The sequence below is a fragment of the Mus musculus genome, chromosome 5 (assembly GCF_000001635.26).
Source record: "Mus musculus strain C57BL/6J chromosome 5, GRCm38.p6 C57BL/6J".
NCBI lineage: Eukaryota > Metazoa > Chordata > Mammalia > Rodentia > Muridae > Mus > Mus musculus.
The window spans coordinates 28,455,003-28,477,666 of NC_000071.6; the positions used below are offsets into that span (position 1 = coordinate 28,455,003).

Here is a 22,664-nt window from a genome sequence, read left to right on the forward strand (position 1 = left end):
CCATATAGCACAAAGATACCAGTTTTGAGAACATTATGATGCAGTTGTTGGTTTTTTTTTTTTATAAGAACAGATTAAAAACTTGGGTATGAGAAGATGGCAGTAAGTACCATAATATATTTTGCACAATTTCTTGATACTACCAATTCTGAGGAGATATGTGGGTGCCCTGCTAAGGCTCAGCGGCCTGTATTTTCTTTGGGGTCTTTGTCACACCTATGTAATACCTTTCTTTCATGCCTATAGAAAGATCCTACAAGGGGCTGGTGAGATGGCTCAGTGGGTAAGAGCACCTGACTGCTCTTCCGAAGGTTTGAAGTTCAAATCCCAGCAACCACATGGTGGCTCACAACCATCCGTAACAAGATCTGACGCCCTCTTCTGGAGTGTCTGAAGACAGCTACAGTGTACTTACATATAATAAATAAATCTTAAAAAAAAAAAAAAAAAGAAAGAAAGATCCTACAAAGAAGGACAGAGGGACCCTGGAAGATGGGCAGCAGGGCTGTGCCACCTGGCCCCTCCAGAAACAGGGACTGCTTGGAGTTGTGTATTCTATGGTGTCCTTGTTTCAAGAATTCCTCTCAGGCCATGGCAAACTGTTGAGCTGGGTGGGCATCCAGTTCTTGCCTCTGCCCAAGTGCTGCATGGGTAACTGATTACATTGTTAGGCACAGTCGAAGCTGTTGGTGTGCACAGTCGTTCCAGTTTGTCTGTCAGAATGGACAAAAGAAGAGCAATGGCCAATTCCACGAGACATCGGAAATACCAGCTACGAATCTGCTTCTGAGTCCTATGAGACCAAAGAAAAATCTTTTGCAGAGAAATCCCAAGGCCTGCTGCTGCCAAGCATGTTGGCCTTGTGGAAGCCGTGGAGGACAGATCTCCGACCCAAGGCTATTGTAGTGGGGACAGCCTCCTGGGAAAACCTCTGTCACCAAGAAGCTCCTCAGGGCTGCAGACACCCTCAAAGGTCTCCTTGGAGGTCAGGCTTGCCAAGCAGTTAGAAGGTTCACTTAGTGCTGCTTCTTAAACCAGGGCCAGTCTCTGCTTTGGCCCTATCTGCCCAGAGACCCCTCCATCTGCTCAAAGCTTCTCAGATGTTTCTCCCCAAAGCACAGAGAAGGACATGTTTCAATACACTAAAGCACCAGGGCAGAGTCCTCTTGAACACACTGCCAGGCAGCAGTAAGCTGGGGCAGTAAGCTGGAAGGACTCCTCCCACTACACCTAGCTAACACTGTCACTGACTGGGCATTGGGGATAAACTACAGGCTTTGCTCCAGGTAGACAAAGAACAAGAGATACTAAAGTGGTCACTCTCTGGCTCTGGCAGGCAGCTCACCAGGCCCAGATGGAGAAGTTACTCCAGTGACCATGCTAGGAGGGGTAGGAGAACTAAATTTCTAGGAGACCCTGTCTGGAAAGGTCCAGCATCTTCAGCTATGAAAGCTGTTCCCTCCAGATCAGAGACTAGGGTCAGGGAAGGGCAGCAGGCTACCATGTAAAAAGGGGACTGCACATGCTAGGCCTCTCCTGCCCACAAAGAAGGCTTTGCTGGCAAAGAGTTGGAAATGGGCAGGGGAAGATTGTCCCCCTCAATTCCCCAACTCTGGAGAGTGTGGGCGGAGCTTTGCATAGCAAGTACAGGGCTGGGGTCTTCCAATGAGGAGGGCAGACAGTGGATTTGTTTTGTTGACTTTGGTTTCCTAAGTCAGTAGGTCTGAAATTACAACTCAACAAAATACTGGGGCTCCAGATTTCCCAGAAATGAAGCCAAAAACAACATAAAGGGGGTGCAACAGGAATTCTCAGAAAATATCTACTGACCACTGGGTGTGTGTGGCACGCTTTATTTCTATAAAACTATTACAAAATATTCAAAAATACATTTTAGTAAATTTACAGCAGTTACTTCTCAGTTTATTAATGCAAAAACATCCTTGTTTTTCTCTGTACAAACTACAGGCTCCATCCTCGTGGGCTCGCTGCTAGGTGCACTTTTAAAAAATATTATTTTCTAATAAATTCTTTGAAGTTAAAAATAACAGAGTTCTTCCAGTCTGTCAAAAAAAAAAGTGTATATGTGTGCGTTAACAGTCTTGGTTTCCAAGAACATGACAAAGTGGCGGTTACAAAGCAAATACAAACCAAGAAGGCAGTACAGAAGACGGCTATTACATTGGAAAATAGTTAAATTAAAATAATATATTTTCATATTTTACACTTTCAAAAAATGAAATGTCATTCAGTTAGGTATTGATCTCTCAAAAATCTAATTTACAATTCTGTGTATAAAAATATAATTTGTGGACCCCCATGGAGCAGGTTTTAGTTTACACTTGCGGGAAAGCAGGAGCATAGCAGGAGAGGAATGCGGAGGTTTGCCTTCTGAAACGCAGGACAAGGGACATGTAGAAAAATAGACTTTCAGCAGGTTGCTTGGCCTCACAAAATAATCTTTCCCTCACTGTGAGTACAGTTCACACAATAATAAATTATCCAAGACACAAACTAGTTAAGGCTCTTGAAGGTCCGTTCATATTTTTAAAACATCTATTCATACGAAACAAATAAATAGCCAGGAGAGGAGAAAAACAACCCATATAAGACAATAACGAAAAATTTCAAAAAAATATATAAACTAAACATAACAACAGAACTCCCCGGGGTTTTTGCTTCCTTATAGTCTACTTTGGACTGCCCTACTTATTATTATTATTATTATCATTATTATTATTATTATGAATTATTCTTATAATTAAAAGTCTCCTTCCGTGCGCTTTCCCATCAGTTCCTTATTTCGCAGTCGCTCCCCGCCCCGCCCGCCCCTTGCCCGGTCCCGTCGGGCTTCAGCTGGACTTGACCGCCATTCCCAAGGGATGCATGGTCTCGCTGTCCAACAGCCAGGTGCCAATGTGGTAGAGCAGCTGCGAGTACCAGTGGATGCCCGCAGTCGGCTCCGCGCCCCTCGCTTCCGTTGCAGATTGCGCTGCAGGGATGCTGCCCCCGCCCCCGCCGTCCGTGCGGGCGGGTGCCAGCGCGGCCAGCAGCGCGTGCGCCAGGCGGAAAGGCGCGAAGGCCCGGTGTGCCCAGCTGTGCTCCTCGATGACAGCGTAGCACGAGGCGAGCACCCGGTTGATGAGAATGGTGCCGTGCGCCGTGAGCGGCGCGTACGCGCCCGCCTCCTCCTCTCGCAGCGTCACGCTGTGCACCGCGGCGGGCAGCAGCCGGCGGTCCCCGCCGCGTTCAGCCACCACGTACACGCGCTGCCCGGGGCGCACGCGGCTGGCAAAGAGCGCGCTTGGCCCGGGCGTGGGCCCCGAGTCGTTGTGCGGCGCCACGAAGAGCAGGTGCGCGGCGGTGAGCAGCAGGCGCTCGCGCGGCTCCAGCGTCTCGATCACGTAGAAGACCTTCTTGGCGCCTTCGTCGCGGTCCAGGAAGGTGAGGAAGTCGCTGTACAGCAGCCGGCCCTGGTCGTCAGCCGCCAGCACGCGGTCTCCGGGACGTAAGTCCTTCACCAGCTTGGTGCCGCCCTGCTCCAGGTGCACGGTGGCGGATCCCGGGAAACAGCCGCCGGATTTGGCCGCCACGGAGTTCTCTGCGGAGTAGAGAGAAAGACCAGGTGTTGAGTGCCAAAGGAGACAGGTACACCGGGTGCGTGTACGAGCGTGTGTGTGTGTGTGTGTGTGTGTGTGTGTGTGTGTGTGTGTGTGTGTGTGTGTGTGTGTGGCGGCGCGCGTTCATGTCTCACTCGGTTGGACCAGGGGCGCGCTCTTTGGGGTGGAGAGACGGGGGATAAGGGTGGGAGTAGATCTAGACTGGCCCGGCGCAGACTGCCCTATGCCAACAACCCCAGCGCTCCAATAGCTAAAGTCAGACTCAGGCGCATTCCTGAATGACCCTCCAAGATTGCTCCGCTGGGTAAAAGTTAGCCGGCTGTCTGCTCCAAGAGGCACGGGACACTCCCAGCTTTTCTCCAGCCTGGGGCCCTGCCTTCTCCCTCCCCTTCTTTGCACCCAGCCACGTCGCAAACCCAGAAGGATATTTACTCTCCACTTGGATTCCTCAGGAAGCCTCCTTGAGCTCGCACGGGCGCCAGGCGCACCCTCCTCTCTCGCGCCCGGACAGCAGGGCGCAGCGCCTCCCTGTGCGCAGTGCTTGGAGGCTGCGCCGCGGGAACCCGAGCCGCCCCCGCCTCCCGCTTCCCCAGTGAGGGACTTGGTGTTGGTCGGTGGATGGCCAGGGAGCCGAAAGCGAAATATAGCAGTAGTCGTTGTAGCAACTGGACAAACATTCCAGAGGTTTGCCCGAGGTGTGAAAGCCCGAGACTTGTGTGGATTTTCTAATTAAAATCCAATAAAGAGCTTGGTATTGTGGGATATTGTCATTGTGATTTGTGGGATAAATAGGAGACAGCCTCGGAAGAGGGGATACTTCCAACCCCCTCTCCCCATTCTCAGCTCACTCTACAGCTCGCTGGCCGCCCCCTCCCTATTTGCTCAGGTGCAAACCCCTCCCCCTCGTGCAGTTCACTCACAAGGCACTATTTGCACAGCCCGGCCTCTTTTCCAAGCACTCGAGATGTGTATTTGAATTTTAAATGGCCAGGCCTGCTCTGAGCGCTGGAAGCGCGGGTTCTCAAGGCCCCTTGACTACCCGCTTTACTCAGCCCTCCGTAGCTCTCCAAGGCTCACTGTCCGGGAGGACAATAATTGAGGATGGGGCGGAGCGCAGGGGGCCAGGGAGGAGGGGTGGGGAGGTCCTAGTCTTCTTTGCATTCCAATCTCCAGGATCATGCTTTTGGCAAATAGAGATTGCCAGAAAGAATCTTTCTGCTGGAATTACAGAAGGCTTTTAATCTTCTCATCGTTTTCCCCGGCATGAAGTGTGGGGCTGGCCGTTGGAAGCACTCCGTAGCCCCCCGGAATGCGACCCGGGGCTCTGGCGAGCCGGAGTCGTCGAGTCGCACGACCCCGCTTGACACACAAGGCGCGGCGCCCCAGCCCGCGTGTGTAGAATGCCAATGAGCTGCCCTCCCCGGCCGGGGTCTGCACTGCCTTCGAGACCCTCCGGGCTGGATTACCGCTGCTCATTTGGGAGGATATCCCCTAGGAATTCCTACCAGAGGGACTCCGAGAACAGGGATGGCAGGGAAGTCTTGCGTGTTCAGCGCAGACTTAAGGTCCAGGGAAGAGCTTACTTAGGGCCTGGGCCCGCCAACTGTATTTCCCATCCCAGCCTAATAGGAGCTCCCGAACCAGGGTCCTGCAAGGAGCCTGGTGAGGTGGAACTCCTGAAGCTGACCTCTTCTACAGGCCACCACCGCTCCTGTGCATCATTGGCAGCTATTGTTGCAAGAGCCAGTATCACCTACTCAGTATTTCTCGACGTTGAAATTATTTCCAACTAAATTGTGTCGCTAATATACAGTTTAGGAAACTTGAGAAGCTGGGGTGGGGGGCCTCGGGGAGGACAGAAGTCTATGGAAAGTCACCGTGAGCTGCCTTGTCAGGCAACACAATTCATAGAGGCCACTGCACGTGCGCTGGCTGGCTGTCTGCCTCTCTAGCTGTTCCACCTCCCCCCCCCCACCCCCCAACAGCGCGTGGCATTGCAGGCCCAGGGAACTCCGCCTAGCGCTGGCTGGGGGGCAGCCGCTCCAGCGGGATCGCCTTCAGCAATCCTGCCAGGGACTTTCTGAATCCCAGCTGGGCTCCTAATAAGAACGGATGCTTCTAGGCTTGCGGTCTCCCGACGTTGGAAGTAAAGAGTTCATTACCTCCCACCAGGCCTTTCCCAACACACGCTTAGCGAGTGAGTTAAGTTAGTTTAGAATCCACAGGCGCCCAGCAGGGAGGAGCCAGTACCCGGGTTTATGCCCTGGACAGACCCTTCTGCTCATGGGGTTGGGGGGAGGGGCGGCAGGAGGTTCTTAAGCCCTAAATGAGAGAAGAGATCAAGGCAAGCTCTGGCTGATATCTGTAATCACCAGGAAGCCCCCTCCTTCCCCCCATTCCACAATGCTCTCTGACATCCTCTGTCTCTACTACCTGAAGCAGGGGGCTCTGGAAACAAACCAGTCTGGGAATTTGACCATGCAGAGTTGCTGGCCAGTAGCCTGAAAGGTTGCAGAAGTACCTGGTTGGGGGAGGGGTCATGAGCTATGTCCCCACCACCGAGATCTACTTATTTTCAAGAGCATTCCTCCCTTTTTTATGGCTCTTCCTTCCTCTCTGTTTTTCCTCCAGACCTTCTGGTGGGAGAGGCTGGAGGGGGAGGATGATGGAGAAAGGCCAGGAGGAGAAGGCTCACTTACCTGCTTTCACAGAACAGTGGATGTGAGCTTTGGATTCATAGTAGACCCAGTCGAAACCTGCTTCCACAGCCAGGCGAGCCAGCATGCCGTACTTGCTGCGGTCCCGGTCGGACGTGGTGATGTCCACTGCTCGACCCTCATAGTGTAGAGACTCCTCTGAATGATGGCCGTCCTCATCCCAGCCCTCGGTCACTCGCAGCTTCACTCCAGGCCACTGGTTCATCACAGAGATGGCCAAGGCATTTAACTTGTCTTTGCACCTCTGTGGGGAGAAGGGGGAACCCTAAGTGTCAGACATGGTCCTTGGTGGTCTCTCCACCAACCACAGGCCCAGGACCCAGGGGTTGAGTGAATGAGAACATGGGGGTGGGGCATGGCGGCTGCTGGAGAGGCAGGTTCTCCAGGGAACCAACTGACCACCTGTCTCCAACTCAGAAACTTAGATGTAGCTATAATGGCCTGAGAAACAAGAGGGGTTTCTCCTTAGATGAGATTCCAGGTGCGCTTTGGTGAGACAGGACTTCTGGCACACTCTGAGGGTTAGAGTGCAGCAGGAGTGTTATCTTGGAGGTCAGGCCTCCCTTATACCTGCTGGGCCTGAGGAAACCCATAGCAACTCTGAGGGGTAGGCAGTGGGTCAAGGACAAGCAAGCAGGTTAATGCTGGTGTCCAGCACAGGCAGGGCAGAGGACAAACATTCTTGGTCTAGGCAGCCACATTCTTTCCCCCAAGGAGCTCCTCTCTGCCAGGCTTGTCTGGGGCCTGATTGTGTTCCTATTTTCTTTGACTAGTTCTCTTCCTCCCCTCTTGTTTTCTTGGCCCTGCATAGAATGGTGTCCGGCAAGTTTGAAGAGCAAACTTAACAAGTGGATGGGGGTGGGGTGGGAAAGGTAGGGGGATGGGGAGCCAGAAAAGCCCACAGCTTCTGAGCCCTGCCCAAGAGAGGGTCTGGTGACTCTGCCTCCTCCCTTGCAGGACACAGTGGAACTTGGGATAGTGGAGGCACTACTCTGGGGCCACATTAAGAAACGGATGTCCTAAAGAGAGGAGGCAAGTGTGTGTGGTGGATGGCTAGCTCAGTGCTTGCAAGGTTATGCTGCGGCTGGTGGCATGCTGGATTGGGGGTTGTGAGCGGAGACAACATGGTAAGAGCACATTACCCAGAGAACTGGACCTCTGTAGAGGCAGGAGTAATTTCTGCAGAGGGTAGGACTGATAACCCGTGATCCCTCAGGTTACAGGGATGGGATAATAGCCCCTAGATGACCGGGCTCTAGATGTAGCCAGCTCAGTCCTTCATGGACAGAGAAATGTGTGTGTGTCAGGAAAAGTCTTTCCGGCAACAAAAAGGCCCAAGAACAGGGCTGTAGAGTTCAAAGCACAACAGATGGAAGGGATGCAGTAACAACAGGTCCGCTCTGGCAGGTTTCTGGGCTGCCAGCGGTTTTCCTGAAGAGGAAAGTCCGAAGGACCGAGTTGGAGTTCAATCTGGGGGACTGAATCTGTTTTACATGAAAATCAGTCACTGAACCAGGGTCAGTTTAGAATAGAGAATCAGAGCCGCTGCGCGCAGGCGCACACCGTGGTACATTCTGCTTATCTCCTTCTTCATTCCAGCCTGCACTTCACCTCGCTCCCTTCTTTCAATGGGGTGAGGGAAAAGCTTGCGATGTGGCTTTAACAAGCTTCCCATCCGGCAGTAGGGAAGAGCGAGGGTAGGATGGATAGGGTTTTGGAGCCCAGTACCCTGAGCGGCGCCACTAAAGCAGACACGGGGGACCCCAGACAAGGAGCTCTGGGCCGAGACAGGCTTTAGGCGCGGAGAGGCCAACTCTGATGGTTACCGAATTGGTACCTGGTGCCCCAGAGTCTTCCCCGGCACCAGGCCCAGCGCAGCTCAGCAGGCAGATTCAGGGTACTCCCCGCCAGCGATGGGAGGGAATGTCGCAGGCAAGGCAATTGAAGCTCAGCCCGGTTATTAATTCATTGGGTCGTGTGCCGCTAATCAAGCCCGACTCTGTGCAGCCACCGTGAAGCCCAGCAGGGTCACTGGGGCCCAGCTTTGTGTCTGCGGAGGCCAAGTTGTTCCTGAAGCCTCCAGCTCACCTCCCGGATCTACACCAGTGCAGTCCAGGGGCTCAGAGCAGGGGCTGTCACATCCAAAGATGGGCTCCCCATATTGTGAGGGAGGTGGTGTCTCACTTCAAGAGACTCCGTTCTCTAAATGCACTCCACTCTTCCCCTAACTGGGGGGCGGGGACAGACCCAACTCTTCAAAGCAGAAAACTATTCTTCAAACCCACACCTGGCCTCTTTTTCCTGACTAACCCCTAAGCACGTAGGAAATTATTCAACCTGGCTCTTCAGGTGTTCCCCCCTCCCACTTCAGCCTGCAGAGCCTGCAGATCAGGCCCCTCGCTGCCTCCCACCCCAGCCCCTTGGCCGCGGGCACAACAGCCTGGCACTCTCTGGGGCCTGGACTGTGCTGGAAGAGTGTCTGTCTGCGCTTCCCTCTCCGGAGTTAATATTAACTAGGAGCTCCTGCGATCCAGAACTGCTCAGAAAGTTCCACTGGGGACGGTCCTGCCATGGTTGAGGGACTTGGGCTCAGTCACCTTAGAGAAACAGACTGGGAGGCAGGAGAGACTGAAGAGAGTGGCACCTTGGGCCGAACCAGGTGGTTGTTAAAGGAGGGTGGGGACGACCAATGGCAGGTTCCTGAGACCCAAGGTTCTCCCCCCTATCCCCTCCCCCACCCCGCTTCACCCTTTACCTCTAGTCTTGTCGTCTGGCCACCTTCTTCCTTCCCATCCCCTCTTAACTCTGCCAAGCCGGAATAAGAAGCCGCCGAGGGTTGTACTAAGAGGAAATTTTTGGACGGCCACCTTTACAGCCACCCTTATTTTGGTGGATTTTTGCAGGGTGGGTGAGAAGATCCTTGGCTTGGCCTTCCCCACCCCCACTTTTGCTGTCTCTACCCCCTCTTTTTGGGTTGGGAATCAGAAAGGCTACTGCCCAGGGGAAAAAAGTATGTGTTTTCGTTTCGTTCGTCTGAAGGAACTTGACAGAAGGTCAGAAGTTCAAATGCTGCTCGCGCGCGCGCGCGCGCGCGCGCACGCGGCGGCGGTGGAGGCGAGAGTGATCCGGTGTAGGGCCGCTGAGCCCCGGGTACCGGGCTGGAAGGATCAGCGTGAGGGAAAGGACGTAACTGGTGGTCTCCGTTTAGGGCGCTGAGGCCGAAGGGCCGCGAAGGCGGCGGGGTTGCAGTCCAGGTCAGGCCCGCGGGGCTCCCTGCCTTGCGACTCCTCGCGGCTCAACCCCTGCCTGCGCGCCCTAGGGAGAGAGCGCGCTCGGAGCCCTGCGCTCTGGCGGGGCGCGCTCCGCGCGTGCAGAGCCAGGGACAAGCCGCCGGAGCTCGCCCCCACCCCCAACCCCCGAGCGCGCTGCAACCCTAGTCCCGGGATCGATAACGCAGGAGTAAGTGGAGCTGAAAGGCGTCTACCGTGGCTCAGCGCTCTTGCAGCTCTGCGACACGCAGAGGCCCGGCGCTCTGGGCACCGGAGCCAGACCGCCGAAGACCCCCCTGCAGACCCATCCGGGCTGAGGTACCCTACGTGTCCACGCCTGGCCTCTTTGCATCAGTAATCTTTTACCTCCTCACACCTTTCCAAGGACCTCCTCATCCTGAGACGCCCCCCCCCCCCCGGGGCACCCAACCAGGGGATGGGTGCCCGGAGCCAGAGAGAGAACTCGCTCCTTCAAGCCACACCAGTCGGGCGCCCCGCGGTCCGCGCAGAGTTAACTGTAGCTCGCGCAGCTCTCCGGCTCCCCCGCGCGCGCGCGCCCACACTCGCGGTCCAGATTTAAGGTGGTCGGGAGCAGATGAGGGAGATGGAGGGAGAAGATGGAGGGAGAACAGCCCTGTATTCAGTCTCCACGATTCCTCTTTGCTCCAGTTCTGGCCCGCCACCCTAAGGCTAGTCTCCTAGGCTTCCCATACAGCAGGTACCCGGTGGCGAGATGCGCGTCGCGTCGCGCGGGCTGTTCCACTCTTGTTTTCTCCAGCCCCCGCCCCCTGCACTTGCGCCCCGCCAGCGCCGCTCCGCCAGCCGCTCGGCGCACCTAGCCCTAAAGGTAGGACTTGAATATTTTAATAGGGCAGTAAAAAGGATGCTGACCTATATTTGCAAGGAAACCCATTTCCAGCTCCAGTCATACGTGCATGGAGTTTCAGAAAGTCTCGATTTGGCTGGGAGATTGGCAGCCTGGAAATCTCAAAGGAGGTGGGATGGGAAGAGAGGCTCGTGCTTTGCTTTGCCGTCTGTCCATCCACCCTCGTCGCCGAATATTTATTCGCTTTTAATTCTTATGCAAGCAGGTTAAAAATTAAAGCGATTGCAAAGCCAGCAAGTTCCAAGTCCCTCCCCTAAGGTACCGCGGGCTCTGGAGAAATGAGGAGCATCCTTAAAGAAATATCAATACATTCTCTGACCGGCACAATTGAGGACGATGGGATCGCAGTCAGGCTACGCGATACAGTGGGGACAAGACGGGCGCCTCTGGAGCTCCTGCCTTTTGTCAGAACTGCCCCCAGGCTTTCTCAGTTACAGTTCTTTGGTGGTGGTGGGGTAAAGGGTGGGGTGGTCTTGGGAGAAAAACACAGAAAAGGAAAAGGTAGGAGCTAGGGGACGAAATGCTCCAGGCTATGTTTGCAGTGACCTGGAGGCCCTTTGAAGTGTATAGGGGCATCCCCTCTCCCTCCATTTTCTGCCTCCACTTGGAAAGGGCAGACTCCCTCAGAGTAAAGGTCTTTCTAAGTTTCAAGCTAGAATACAGGTAGTTAGAGGAGGTCGTCCCGGGAGACTAATTAAATGAGACTAATAAAATGAGACTAATAAGATAGAGAACCCCATCTTCTGGTGCCCCATTCCAGCAAACCCTAAACTTCCTGCTGGACCCTTCACCTCCTTTTTCCTCCCGGAAGAGGAGTGCTAGGTGGGCAGGTGGGTGGGGAAGGAGAGAGCAAGCCGCCTTCCTACCTGCCCAAAGAGCAAACAGAGCAGGGCTGACTGCTTGGTCACACGCACCCCCCCCCCCTCCCGGGAAGGAGTCTGTTTCCCACCCGCAATGGGTCTCTACCTGAGTCATCAGCCGGTCTGCTCCCGTGTTTTCCTCATCCTTAAATATGATGTCGGGGTTGTAATTGGGGGTGAGTTCCTTAAATCGTTCGGAGTTTCTTGTGATCTTCCCTTCATATCTGCCGCTGGCCCCTAGGGTCTTCTCGGCTACGTTGGGAATAAACTGCTTGTAGGCTAAAGGGGTCAGCTTTTTGGGGTGCCGCCTCTTTCCAAACCCCCTGCCGGGCCCACAGGCCAGCCCGGGGCACACCAGCAGCGAGGAAGCAAGGATCACCAGAAAACATCTGGCCAGCAGCAGCAGCATCTCGTCCGCGGAACCTGAGGACTTGTGAGCTGTCCCCGCGCTGTCTGTGCGCGAGCGGGTACGCGCGGGTGTGTGCGTGTGCGCTCCTCCTTGCGCTCGGCTCTCCCTTCCTCGCTCGGCTCGTTCGTTCCCTCTGGCGCTGCCTGGCTCTTTCTCTTCCTATATAACCTTGCCTGCCGCTGCTGCAGGGGACTTGTCTCCGATCCCCACCCAGACTGGGGCTGCGATGGCAGGCTGCCGGTCGCTGGTAACGGAACACATCGGAGTTGGGTCTCGAGACAGCAATTAAAAGACAAAAAGAGCCTGATTTTAAATGGTAGCAAGGCTGGAGAGCTTGTGAGACAGGCTGCCTTTCGCACTATATTATAGCTGGCAGGGGCGCATCTGATTGGCCAAGCCGCACAAGCTTGTCTTCTGATGTTAACCCTGAGAAAGACTACATTTCTCCCCCCTCTGGCTGCTGTGGCTTTATTTTCACCTGAAGGCTTCCAGTTTAAAAAAGAAAGAAAGAGAGAAAGAAAGAAAGAAAGAAAGAAAGAAAGAAAGAAAGAAAGAAAGAAAGAAAGAAAGAAAGTCTTTACTAAGGTAAAGGTGGGTGGGAGGGAGGAGGCCTGTTTATTGGAAAAATACCCCGCACTGCCTGCTTTGTGCTCAGGGCTGCTTCCCCCTTACTTTCTCTAAATGGAAGATGCTTTGGTTAAAGCCAGCATAAGTTTTTAAAGGACAGTCCAGATGCTCCCCCCCCCCCCACAAGCTTTGACCATAAAACAGCCTCTCAATTGTTTGAGGGCAACGCTGCCTCCCTCCTGTTTGCCTTATTTACACCCCATCCCCAGATGTGAGTGTACAGGACAGACGTCACGGGGTTGTGAAAACAGCTCACCTGAGCATCTCCTGAATATTTAGCATCTTTAGATAGAGGATAATCACAGGTGGCCACAACCTAAAGAGTTGCTGTTTTAAGTGCCCTAAAATACTGTCCTTTATTGTATCTCACTGACTGCACCACATTCAAGCCTCTGCAGGTGGATGGATGCATCCCAGCTGAGGGGCAGGTAAAGAGTGTCTGCAGAATGTGGTGGGGTACATAGGTTCAGTGGGTCTATGTGCTGCACCCCAGCATGGAGGGCAGCTGGTGTGTGCTTGGTGGGTAGAGGTGATCTGCCTGGGGCAACTGAAAGTGGGCAAGGCTGCATGCGTGAAGAACCCCTTCCAATCTATCCTAGCAAAGTGCAGGGCTGGGGTAAGTTGATGTGGAATTCAGGCTCCTTAACACAGTTGTATTTCACAGGAGCTTTGCAAGCTAATTTTCAAGGAAAGAAGCTGGCTAGGTGTAGGGCCTGCAGACTGAAGGTGTTAGGGATCTAGAGGACAGTGTTCTGGCCATAAGGGGCATCTTAGAAGAGGATATGCTGTCTAGAGGTCACTACTCTTGGGGTGTCCAACACTCTTTCAGGAAAAAGAAAAATTTCCAGAAAAGTCTTAGTTGAACCAGAAAAATAGAATGTGAAACGCTTTGTTTTTATAGATCATAGAAATCTGCTCTGGCTTTTCTCCCATCCTACTCACAGGCAAGATTCCTCTAGGATGGGCGAACTATTTATGTGGAATGGAATACCTGCTTAGGGACCGAGTCCTCCAGTGTTATCCCATGAGACCAGCCTCTGGCTCTTGATCCTGTCCCAGTGCAGGGAGAGCCCAGCAAACCTGAAGCTCAGCTGGCAGTGGGGTTTTCAGAGGACTTAGAAACTTGGTTGCTTTTGAGTTAGTGTGAGGCGAGGAAAGTGCTTGCTACTGTCTACTGTGAGTCTCAATGGCAGTATGGCAGAGCCTCACCATCCCAGGCTTGGAAGGGTTGACTAAAGCCCGCACACCTGCCCTCTCTGGAGTTTTCTATCCTTTGATTTATGAGGACCAAGTACAGATTCTTAGTGGGAGTTGGTCCCAGCTTCACGAAGACCAAATAAGAGCCAGACTCTCCAGCCTGTATCCTCTGTGTACATCCCCCATCAACTAGAAAAAATGGATACAAAGGGGACCCACTGTTCTTGATCCAGAAGAGTGGGCCTGCCTGGCATGTGGCTTTCATATTACTAGCCGGTGGTGGGCTAGACAAGACTTGAGCATCCTGGAGCCTCATTTTGCTTCAGTATTTCCTTGTTCTCTGTGTATGCTGACCAGCACTCTCTTCTTGATGTCTTTGAATATAGACTGGTGAATGGATCATGCAACTGTAGACAGCTCTAGTCAGCTTTGGATTGGCAGTGGGGAGTGGGTGGGATTTCCTGGGGAAGGAGGCAGAAAATAAAGGCCACATTTCTCCCTGTGGTCAGGCTCATGATCCTGTTCTCAAGACAACAAATATGAACTGTGATTGCTTTTATCCAAGCATTTCTGTAACCTGGAGACCTGGAATACCTGCAGATGTGATTTGGAAACAAACCCCTAAGCTGCCAGTGTTCTATGTGGGCACAGCTGGCCTTGGAGTGCCCAGACATGGTCACCTCCCTTTTGGCTGTGAAGAAGGAGGTGACTTGGTTCTGCTCTGGCCCATTGCTCACCCCCACTCCATCTCTAGGGACAATGGATGCTAATTCCAAGAGAGCCTGATAAGGGCCGGCCTTCCTGGAGTCTGGAAGGATCTTTAGAAGGAAAGTAAAGATTTACTATAAACCCTGTTGTTTTTTTCCTCGTACCCAGGGACAGCTTGCTTCCTGTTCCAGGTTGCAGAAATGCTGGGATAAAAGCAATCACAGTTCATATTTGTTGTCTTGAGAACGGGATCATGAGGCTGGCCACAGGAAGAAATGTGGCCTTTATTCTCTGCCTCCTTCCCGGGGAATCCCACCCTCTCCCCACTTCCCAGACACCAGACACTCGCTGCCTTCCACCTCCAGACACCAGATGGCTCCCTCTCTTTGCTTTCCCCTCTAGACCATTTGGGCCCCTCCCTGTGCCTGTAAGAGGTTCCAGAGCACAATCTCTGCCTGGTGGGGCCAGCCATTTAACTCCCAGAGGCTACTTCTCATTTGTGTAGGTTCAGCTATTCCTCCTGCTGGGCATTTGCAGGCTCTCACTCTTCTTGTTTCTTTCCGTCCAGCGTTCTTTCCTTCACTCTGAGGAGCACTGGCCAACCTTTGACTCTGCCCCACACCCCTGGAGGCATAGTCCTGGGCATGGCCCCTTCCCCCTTCTGGCCCTGCCGCTAGATGGCGTCCTCACTCTGCCTTCGGCCCTGGCCTGCCCGGTTGGGGAAATTCTGCAGTCTCCAGTTGGAAGGGCCTGGAAGCAGGACTAGGCTCTTTGGCTCCTCCTTGCTCTCTGACACTTGTCTTTCCTTTCCAACCCTTAATTTCCTTTCCCCAGTTTGAACTAGGGATCCCAGCCCAGCCCTGCCTGCTGGCCTCTTTTCTTTTCTCCCAGTTGATTTCTTTTCCTTAGAACAGCTCTGCACCATCTCATTCTATCCAATCACCCAGTTAAGTTTCATTTTCTTCCTGATTTTTTTTTCAATCTTGGCAAATAGAGTTTCACTTGCTCCATTTTGTTCTCTGGGGTGATATCTAGGGGAGAGGAAAACCTCACAGCCAAGGAGAAGCCCTAAGCCTGGGAAAGCTGCTTCTGTGTTAACAGCCAGAGAATCACATGGCTGTGAGATACTTTGTCCACGCCCTCTCCAACCTTCAGTAGTCCCTGTGTAAGGTGTAAGCCATGGATATTTAATTCAGGCCTCAGTTCTGTGAATCTTTGTAGTCTCCAAATGATTTCCGTCCTCTACAGGGCCACCAGCTACATTTGTGGCTGAAAAGAGAAACTCAGTGTAGGCAGGTGGCCTTATGGCCCAGAGGACCAAGGGATGGGTCTGGATGCCATAGCTAGTTCTTCTGACCCAGGTCTGGGCATTTCTTTACCATAGGTACTTTGGCACTCCAACATGCCACCACCTTTCCTCCAGTCTTGGAGCTGCTGAAGCGCAGATGCCCCCGGGAGAGGTAATCCATTAAGCCTAAGCATTAGAATCACCTGGGGAGCTTTGAAAAAAAAAATCATGTCAGCCAACAGCTACAGGGCTGTGCTCACAAACAATCACATCAGAGTTTCTGCTTTGCTGACTCCCTTGATGGGAATCCCCAAGACTTGGGACAGGGGAGGGGAGCCACTTGGCTGCAGGTTTCTGCTCCTGGGGATGTTCTTCAGTCCCTTCTGGATGCTCCTGGGTCCCTGGACATATTATTCTATGGCCACTCCTGGCAAGGAACAACACATATGGCTTTATTAGACAGAGCAAAGGACTGGTAGTAAGCTTAATGAGTTTCATATATTTTTCTAGAGCATGTATAGTGAGGGGTCCGTGTGCGGGTGAGGAGGTACATTAAATCGGGAGGTTTGGGGTGTAGAGCAAAAGCCAGGGGAGAAGGCAGGAAGCTGTGAAAAGCCACTCTGTCCAGAGTGAGCACAAGTCTGGACGCCCAGATGCATCAGGGTGTGCAAAGGGGTACCTGGCTTTGGATGGCCTTCAACTCCCTCACACTGGGAAATGGAGGTCAGAGACCATTATACACTTCTTACCTTCTTATTTAGGGAGCCTCAGTACCTGCTTTGATTCTCTCTGACCAGAGCCTCCTGTCAGACAGGCTGAGCAATAGGGTATTACATCATCTAGGTGTCTGTCCAGAAAGAAGAGCAAGGAGGACTGGATGCTGACGTATGAGGTATAGGGCCAACTCTGTATGGGGCACCCAGATTTATCTGGCATGTGAGTGCCATGATGTGTCACGGAGCCTTGTTCTGTGCCCATTCATCCTTCGCAGGTTCCAGGCTGTTGAGGTATTACAATGGCTCCAGAGCCACTGTGGCTCCCATTGTGTCTGGAATCTGTACCAGTTGTAATGTAGATTCCTAATGTGCTGGTTGGATATTTGTCAACCTGACACAAACCTACACATATCTGGAAAGAGAGATACTCAGGTGAGGAACTGAGATTGGCCAGTGGGAAAGGCTACGGTGTGTTTTCTTGACTGATAATTGGCTTGGGAGGGCTACCCTTATTGTGTCCTAACCCTGGGCTGGTCATCATGAGGGTATAAGGAAGCAGGCTGAGCAAGCCATGGGAGCAATCCAGTAAGCAGCACTCCTCCATGCTTCTGTTTCAGTTTTTGCTTCTGGGTTCCTGCCTTGACTTCCCCTCATGAAGCACTGTGCTGTGTAGACATAAGCCAAATAAGCTCTTTCATTTCCCAAGCTTAGTTTGGTCCTGGGGTTGTTTATCACAGCACCAGAGAAGCATGCTAGGACACCTAGTCTTTCTAGAACATCTTGGAACTCTGGGTAGGATAAAGGAGTCACTGAGATCTCTGACATGGTGTTGTGGAGAGAAATGCTCAGACCTGTGTGTGACTGAATGGGCCCCAGCAATTCCTCCCTGCCCCTCCACCGTTGCCTCTTTGAAGTTCTCCCTACTGGGAGCTCTTCCAGTCCTCAGTTCAGAAAGCTGTGGCCCTAAGCTCAGGAGAAGCTGCTGGCCCAGGCAGCAGCCACTTTTTGGAGGAGTCTAAGAGCTAAGCCCCTTCCTTCGACACTGGACACAGAGGACCATATAGCACCCTTTGACCTCTCACAGGCGAGGTCCTGAGCAACCTGATCTCTCACATGGGGACCAGCTGCTGTCCAAACTAGAGCCCAGGGCCGGAGCAGTAGCTCAAGAGCTCCAGGGGCATCAACCCTTTTCATGCTTTTGAAGGACAAGTGCTTTCTTCTGCTGTCTTCAGAGGGACCCTACCTTCCTCCTTCAAAGCCAAGTTGAGAGCCAGAAGCAGTGAGGTTGGTGGTTTGCACCTGCTGTGGTACAGAAGGGGAGAGAAAGGGCTGGCAGGATGGAGCCAGGTGGGTATGGAGGGTGAGAAATGAGAGAAGGGGTTGGCTGAGGTGGGAATCAGGACACAAAGGGAAGCCAAAGGTGCTCAGCAAACACTTGGGTTGTCCAATGTTAGCCAAGCTTCTAGGACCTGACTCAACGAGCTTCCTACCCTGTAATGTTCTCATGGACCGTTTCTCCAGAAGGCTTTGGGCAACCAGAAAACCAGATGGCTGGTACGGCTCTCTTCTTCCTCTGAGGCAGGGGGATTTTGTAGAGGATTCTGCTGACTGAGAAGTGGTTCCTCACTTCAGAAAGAGCCACTTTCAGCAGATGCTGTGCAGCTCTGCTCCGAGTTGCACCAGCTCCTGAGTCATGTCACAGTGTGCACCCAAATCCTGGGGTGGGGTCTGGAAGCCAGACAACAGGTGCAGAAGATGCTGCATAAGATAGCTCTCTCCAAAGAGAGGGTGTCTCCTCCCCTCTGTCTCTCACCAGCAATCCCCTCCTTCAGCCACCATGGGATCTCACCTCTTTGGGGACTGGGCTCTTTATTTTGGACTGTCTTCCCCAGAGAGGGTGTCCAGGCTTGAAGTCACATGTCACCTAGAACTCAGGTTAGCAGAACTTTCTTGCCCCGTGTACTTAGATTGAATTTCAATTTACTAACACACACAACCCTATGGAGGAACCAGAGGCCCAGAGTTTGTATATTCTGTCCGACCCCACAGAGAATTCATGGCAGGAACATCAGCACTCATGGTCCCTGGCCCCAGAACCTGTCATAGAGCTCCAGATTGTGATCTGTGGGGCACGTGGCTGCATCAGCAGACGGGAAGCAGGGACTAGGACAGAAGAGGAAGCGTGGACGTGCACTTGGAAAGATAAGCCACAGAGTAATGTATGCGTCTTGCGGCTCAAATAAAAAGTAGTCCAGAATCAGAGTTTCTGAGGAGAAGACTAGGGGTGTCTGAGAGTGGTTCTCCTCAGTTGCTCTGTCCTGTAGCTTTCTGTATTGGACACACAGGGTCACTATTCTTTCTCTGAGCCTCCATCCTCACCATTGGCCTGGAGGGGCATGTCTCCTCACCCAAGGGCACCATCCATCTGTGGTCAGTGTGCCCTTGATGCTGACTTTTAGTCCCGGCTCTCAGCTTCCTCCCTCCCCAGTCTGACGTAAGAGTGTTTCCAAGGAAAATACTGTGTGCCCGATAGACACGGAGGCTTCAGGACTAGACATGTCCACATTGAGTTTTTGTGATGCTTAGTGGTTACACTACGGGAGCCATCTCCCTGGTGCCCTCAGAGGTGAGCTTGTTTTGAGAGCTTCAGCCTCTCTGGTGGCCTAGATGGAAGCTGTAGATGTTGTTTCTAGTTCCTTTTCCTGACGCTGGGATAAAAATGCCACGACAAAACAAATTGAAGGAGAGGTTTTCTTGATTCACAGTAGAGAAGTACTGAGAGCAGGGGCAGGTGGCAAAGGACCAAACTGCATTTTCAACCAGGAAGCAGAGAGGTGAGTGCTGTTGTGGGTTCCCTTGCTTCCGTTTATGCATTGCAGGACCCAAGCCCAGGAAATGGTCCCACCTACAGTGGGCATATCTTCGTATCTCAGTTAACCTAGCAATCAAAGTCATTCCCTATATGCATGCCCAGAGGGCTTATGGACAGGCCCTTGTTTAGGGTTCCTTAGCAGTCTTCACATCAGGGCAGTGAGTGTCCTATGGCCTTTGGTTGGCACTTCTTATGGCCAGGCCTCCATGTGTCATGGACTTGCTGGGATAGAGAATGGACAGGGAGCCTGGTGACAGTCCCTGTGGCTAAGGTGCTCCTCTCTCCAGTGTCATGGCGGAGCTCTGGCAGATTATTTTCATATTATTCTCAGATGATTGGTGTGTGAGGTTCAGGTGTCCTGACTGCTCAGGGCTGAGTCTGTGTCAGTTCCCCAGAGGCAAGTTGCTTCTGTCTGAGTCTAGCAGCTGGTTCCTCCATGCAGGGCACTGAGTGTTGAGCTAGCCTACTACATGCTCAGTCTTGGTCTGTGTGCTATGTGCGGTAGACGTCTTAAAACAAGAGTCCTATAGAGTGAAAGCTAAAAGTATGTGGAGTTTGTTTTGTTTGAAGGACTGAGCTTTGGTAACTGAGATGGCACTTAACATCAAGAAACAGCAGAAACCTTGGCCCTCCTTGACAGTCTGTAGAGTACCTTCCTGTTGGGACTCATTGGACCCCCAGCATCTCTAGTCTCAGGGAAGGTGTGGAACCATGTACATCTCATAGCTGCCATTGAGAGGTTTCCAGGAAGACTCCCAATCGGAGAACCAGGATCGGATCTGGAAGGATCTTCTCCAGCTCAATGTAGAAAAGATGCTGGGAACCTCATTCTAAGCTTTTGATTAATTTCAAGAGGAAAGATTCTAGATTCGACACTCTTGACCTTTGAAGGTGGAGACCTGCTCCTGCTGTGGAGTTCTCTGCCTTTGCCTTGGGGGGATCTTGGGCAGTGGTCATTCCTGGTGCGTTATGTCTGTGCTTTTGCTTGCTGCCCTGAACAATGTCCATGTACCTCTAGCTGCTATCCCCTGTGGTGGCAGACATCTGGCTTTTTGTATGTGGGCCATTTACCAAGGGCCTGTGTTGTTTATTATACCCATTTATTATACCCATGTTTATTATACCCATTTATTATACCCATGTTTTATGCTGAGAGTTGTTACTTACACTCTGACATCAAGACTGTTATCAACATACCTATGCACTTCTAGAAGAGTCTGTTGGTCTTATAAGTCCCCAGCTAAGATGATGTTCAATTAATATTGATCACTTGATGAAAGTTTCTTATCAGTGCAGCACACTCCAATGGTTTCTATTTGGAAAGAATTCAACAAAAATAAACTAAGAAAACCAGTTTGCCGTAAGAGATCACCGCTGGCATCTGGCTTTACTATGACAAACATGTGAGGCCAAAGGCAGCTCACTGTAGGATGAGCCAGCTGACTTTGGAGAGGGCATTTCTTTAGCTTGGCTAATAAAGACATTCAATGAAATTGAGTTACTTTCAAAAATTCTACTTCCTGTATTTCCCATACTTTTTGATTAGCAAATAGGATAAAGCATTGGAAATTATCATGTAGCTCTGTGGAGCTGGCGCTTTAGAAGGCAGACTCTTCCTTTTTTTTTTCTTTCTATTTTTCCCTGAGACAGAGTCTCACTAGGTAGACTGGACTGGTCTGGAACTATGGATGTTAACCTCAGATTCCTCTTACCTTTTTTTCCTTTTTCCTTTTTTTTTTTTTTTGGCATAGACACACGGGGCTACTTTATACATAGGAACCCCTGTAGTGACCTAGTACCACCGACAGGCAGCATAACTAATAACCACTTGTTTCCAGAAGACATTGAGTCCTTTAGGTAATGCTTCAGGGTGGAGCACATCAGCCATCATGGTCTCCAAAGGACAGGAAATGTGGCCGAATTCTTAGCTTAGTCTCCGCTTTAGGGGCCCAGGGAGAGCCATGGTTCATTCCTTTTCTCTGCCTCGGAAGGTGGGACCTCAAGTGAGCTGTGCACTAATTTTGAACTTAATTCTCCTAACCTAAGACTTGAACTTCCAGGAGGGCCCAGTGTTCAGGTGCTGTCCAGCACTCACTCAAAGTCATTTCCTTCCCCACTAAGGACTAACATGGACTGACATTCTGAGAGGGGGCTGGCTGTTCCTACCAGCAGCCTGTCCACAGCAAGGGGAGACTCCTCATAGCCTGTTCCCCAGAGAGTGCCTTGGTGCCATTTTTCCACAGATGGGAGGGCTGAGAAGCCTGGATGGTGTCTCACTGGGGGAGGGCAGGATGCCAAGAGAGACCCAAAGGTATGAGAAGGAGCCAAACTCCACTTCTCCCCTGGCCTTTTCAGTGTGAGGTGGCTTGCCCCAAAGTACACAGACCCTCAGATGAATCCAGCTTTCTGTTTGAGTAGCACCCAGACAAAGCCTGCCCTCGGGGATGCTCCTCTGCTCCCTCCCACCATGGTAACTCTGGCATTCACTGGACCATGGGAGCAGGCCAAGTATGCGTGTGATTGTCTCGATTCTCTTGTTTCTTCACATTGGCAGACAGTGTTTGAATGTTGTGTACATGTTTTTCTTTCTCATCCTGACATATTTATACCCTAGTTTTGTTTTGTTTTATTTGGCCCGGTGGAGAAGGGATGTGTGTGGGAGGTGACAGAGTGACAGGGACACCCTTTGAATTAGATTTGTTGTGAATGCCCATCTAAGGATCTTAGAATTTGATCACGGAAGGAAGGAACTTGGAAGCATTCTTAAAACTGCGTGCCAATGTAATTGCACCACATTCTGATCCAGCTATTAATGAATCAAATGAAGCAGGTATAAAGGCTTCACATACGCAGGCAACAGTTCCATAAAGGAGGAAGTAAAACACGTAATTAGGCAAATCAAATAAGGCACGGAAACAGCTTTCAAATATTTAGTCACATGCCATTTCCCATTAGTTTACTGTGTGCTTAAATGAGCCTGTGGTTTTATGGCCTGGTTAAACGAGAGGCAACTGCAGACACATGGTTTTTAAAGGTTGCTTCTTCACACCTCAGGGTGTTGAGCAGGGCCAGTTATACCTAATAGAAGGGGAGAACAGGAATAGGACTTCCCAAAGATGGCCTGGAGATTGCCAGGGTCACATGAACATCAGTTCATGAGGCTGCAGCTAGAGGGGTCTCTGGGGGGTACACCCCCATCCCATTTCCACAAGGTGGATGGTCTTTTGAACAATTACAGAACTTTTGTTCAAATCTGCTGCAATGTGGCAACTATTGGTCAAGCCATTGGTCGCCTTTCTTTGTATAAATAATCAATTCTAATCAGTAATTGCATCTGGGCAACAGCTCAACTCTGCTGTCATCTTTTGGCTTCCAGCACCGTGACTCTGAGGGCAGCAATACACTTTACTATAACGGTACTGAAGGCCAGGCAGCATTTATTCTTATGTTTAACTGTCTGGTTAACAGAGTGTCATTTCAGTTCCATCTCCACCG

At 51.8% G+C, this 22,664-nt stretch overlaps 1 protein-coding gene and 1 long non-coding RNA gene across 4 annotated transcripts in view, besides 12 other annotated features; one reads left to right on the forward strand and one right to left on the reverse strand.

Moving 5' to 3' along the window:
• Positions 1-1,837: 1,837 nt before the first annotated feature.
• Shh (sonic hedgehog) lies at positions 1,838-12,099 on the reverse strand. 3 transcript variants are annotated; one of them, NM_009170.3, is made up of 3 exons: positions 11,459-12,099; positions 6,320-6,581; positions 1,838-3,601 (listed from the first exon to the last, which is right to left on the reverse strand). In NM_009170.3, exons 1-3 carry the CDS (start codon positions 11,759-11,761, stop codon positions 2,853-2,855), a joined length of 1,314 nt encoding a protein of 437 aa, NP_033196.1. In that variant the 5' UTR covers positions 11,762-12,099; the 3' UTR covers positions 1,838-2,852. The 3 variants fall into 3 exon arrangements, with proteins under 3 accessions (NP_033196.1, XP_006535712.1, XP_006535711.1); XM_006535649.4 differs by lacking the exon at positions 11,459-12,099 and adding an exon at positions 10,498-10,521; XM_006535648.4 differs by lacking the exon at positions 11,459-12,099 and adding an exon at positions 9,973-10,146.
• Positions 3,813-5,111: an enhancer, noted in NCBI's record as "SFPE2/SBE1 bipartite element". NCBI's record gives its function as "enhancer in the floor plate, rostral midbrain, caudal diencephalon, and zona limitans intrathalamica" and the evidence as "EXISTENCE:transgenic organism evidence [ECO:0001131][PMID:9847242]".
• Positions 3,838-4,553: an enhancer, noted in NCBI's record as "SFPE2". NCBI's record gives its function as "enhancer in the floor plate" and the evidence as "EXISTENCE:transgenic organism evidence [ECO:0001131][PMID:16407397]".
• Positions 4,271-4,358: an enhancer, noted in NCBI's record as "HR-c fragment; includes predicted binding sites for homeodomain, forkhead box, and T-box family proteins that are important for regulation of enhancer activity". NCBI's record gives its function as "enhancer in the floor plate" and the evidence as "EXISTENCE:transgenic organism evidence [ECO:0001131][PMID:12835403]".
• Positions 4,348-4,353: a protein binding site, noted in NCBI's record as "Homeobox transcription factor Binding Site (HBS)". NCBI's record gives the evidence for it as "EXISTENCE:protein binding evidence [ECO:0000024][PMID:24968361]".
• Positions 4,583-4,594: a protein binding site, noted in NCBI's record as "Hnf3 binding site 5". NCBI's record gives its function as "required for enhancer activity in the floor plate" and the evidence as "EXISTENCE:protein binding evidence [ECO:0000024][PMID:9847242]".
• Positions 4,599-5,111: an enhancer, noted in NCBI's record as "SBE1". NCBI's record gives its function as "enhancer in the ventral midbrain and caudal diencephalon" and the evidence as "EXISTENCE:knockout evidence [ECO:0001091][PMID:21205797]".
• Positions 4,809-4,820: a protein binding site, noted in NCBI's record as "Hnf3 binding site 4". NCBI's record gives its function as "required for enhancer activity in the floor plate" and the evidence as "EXISTENCE:protein binding evidence [ECO:0000024][PMID:9847242]".
• 9530036O11Rik (RIKEN cDNA 9530036O11Rik) overlaps positions 11,982-22,664 on the forward strand; it is a 252,226-nt gene continuing 241,543 nt past the window's right edge. Inside the window, exon 1 of the long non-coding RNA NR_015562.2 lies at positions 11,982-12,346. This is a non-coding gene — a long non-coding RNA (RIKEN cDNA 9530036O11Rik). The remainder of the gene's footprint in view (positions 12,347-22,664) is intronic.
• Positions 21,088-22,186: an enhancer, noted in NCBI's record as "SFPE1". NCBI's record gives its function as "enhancer in the floor plate of the developing nervous system" and the evidence as "EXISTENCE:transgenic organism evidence [ECO:0001131][PMID:9847242]".
• Positions 21,661-22,186: an enhancer, noted in NCBI's record as "SNE". NCBI's record gives its function as "enhancer in the notochord" and the evidence as "EXISTENCE:transgenic organism evidence [ECO:0001131][PMID:9847242]".
• Positions 21,767-21,778: a protein binding site, noted in NCBI's record as "Hnf3 binding site 3". NCBI's record gives its function as "promotes enhancer activity in the notochord" and the evidence as "EXISTENCE:protein binding evidence [ECO:0000024][PMID:9847242]".
• Positions 22,066-22,077: a protein binding site, noted in NCBI's record as "Hnf3 binding site 2". NCBI's record gives its function as "promotes enhancer activity in the notochord" and the evidence as "EXISTENCE:protein binding evidence [ECO:0000024][PMID:9847242]".
• Positions 22,094-22,105: a protein binding site, noted in NCBI's record as "Hnf3 binding site 1". NCBI's record gives its function as "promotes enhancer activity in the notochord" and the evidence as "EXISTENCE:protein binding evidence [ECO:0000024][PMID:9847242]".

Excerpts from the sequence above, each read along its gene's own strand:
- Shh (NM_009170.3), bottom strand. The coding sequence starts at position 11,761 with ATGCTGCTGCTGCTGGCCAGATGTTTTCTGGTGATCCTTGCTTCCTCG. Across the intron at positions 6,582-11,458 it reads CAGACCGGCTGATGACTCAG|AGGTGCAAAGACAAGTTAAA; the intron begins GTAGAGACCCAT and ends TTCTCCCCACAG. Across the intron at positions 3,602-6,319 it reads CCACTGTTCTGTGAAAGCAG|AGAACTCCGTGGCGGCCAAA; the intron begins GTAAGTGAGCCT and ends TCTACTCCGCAG.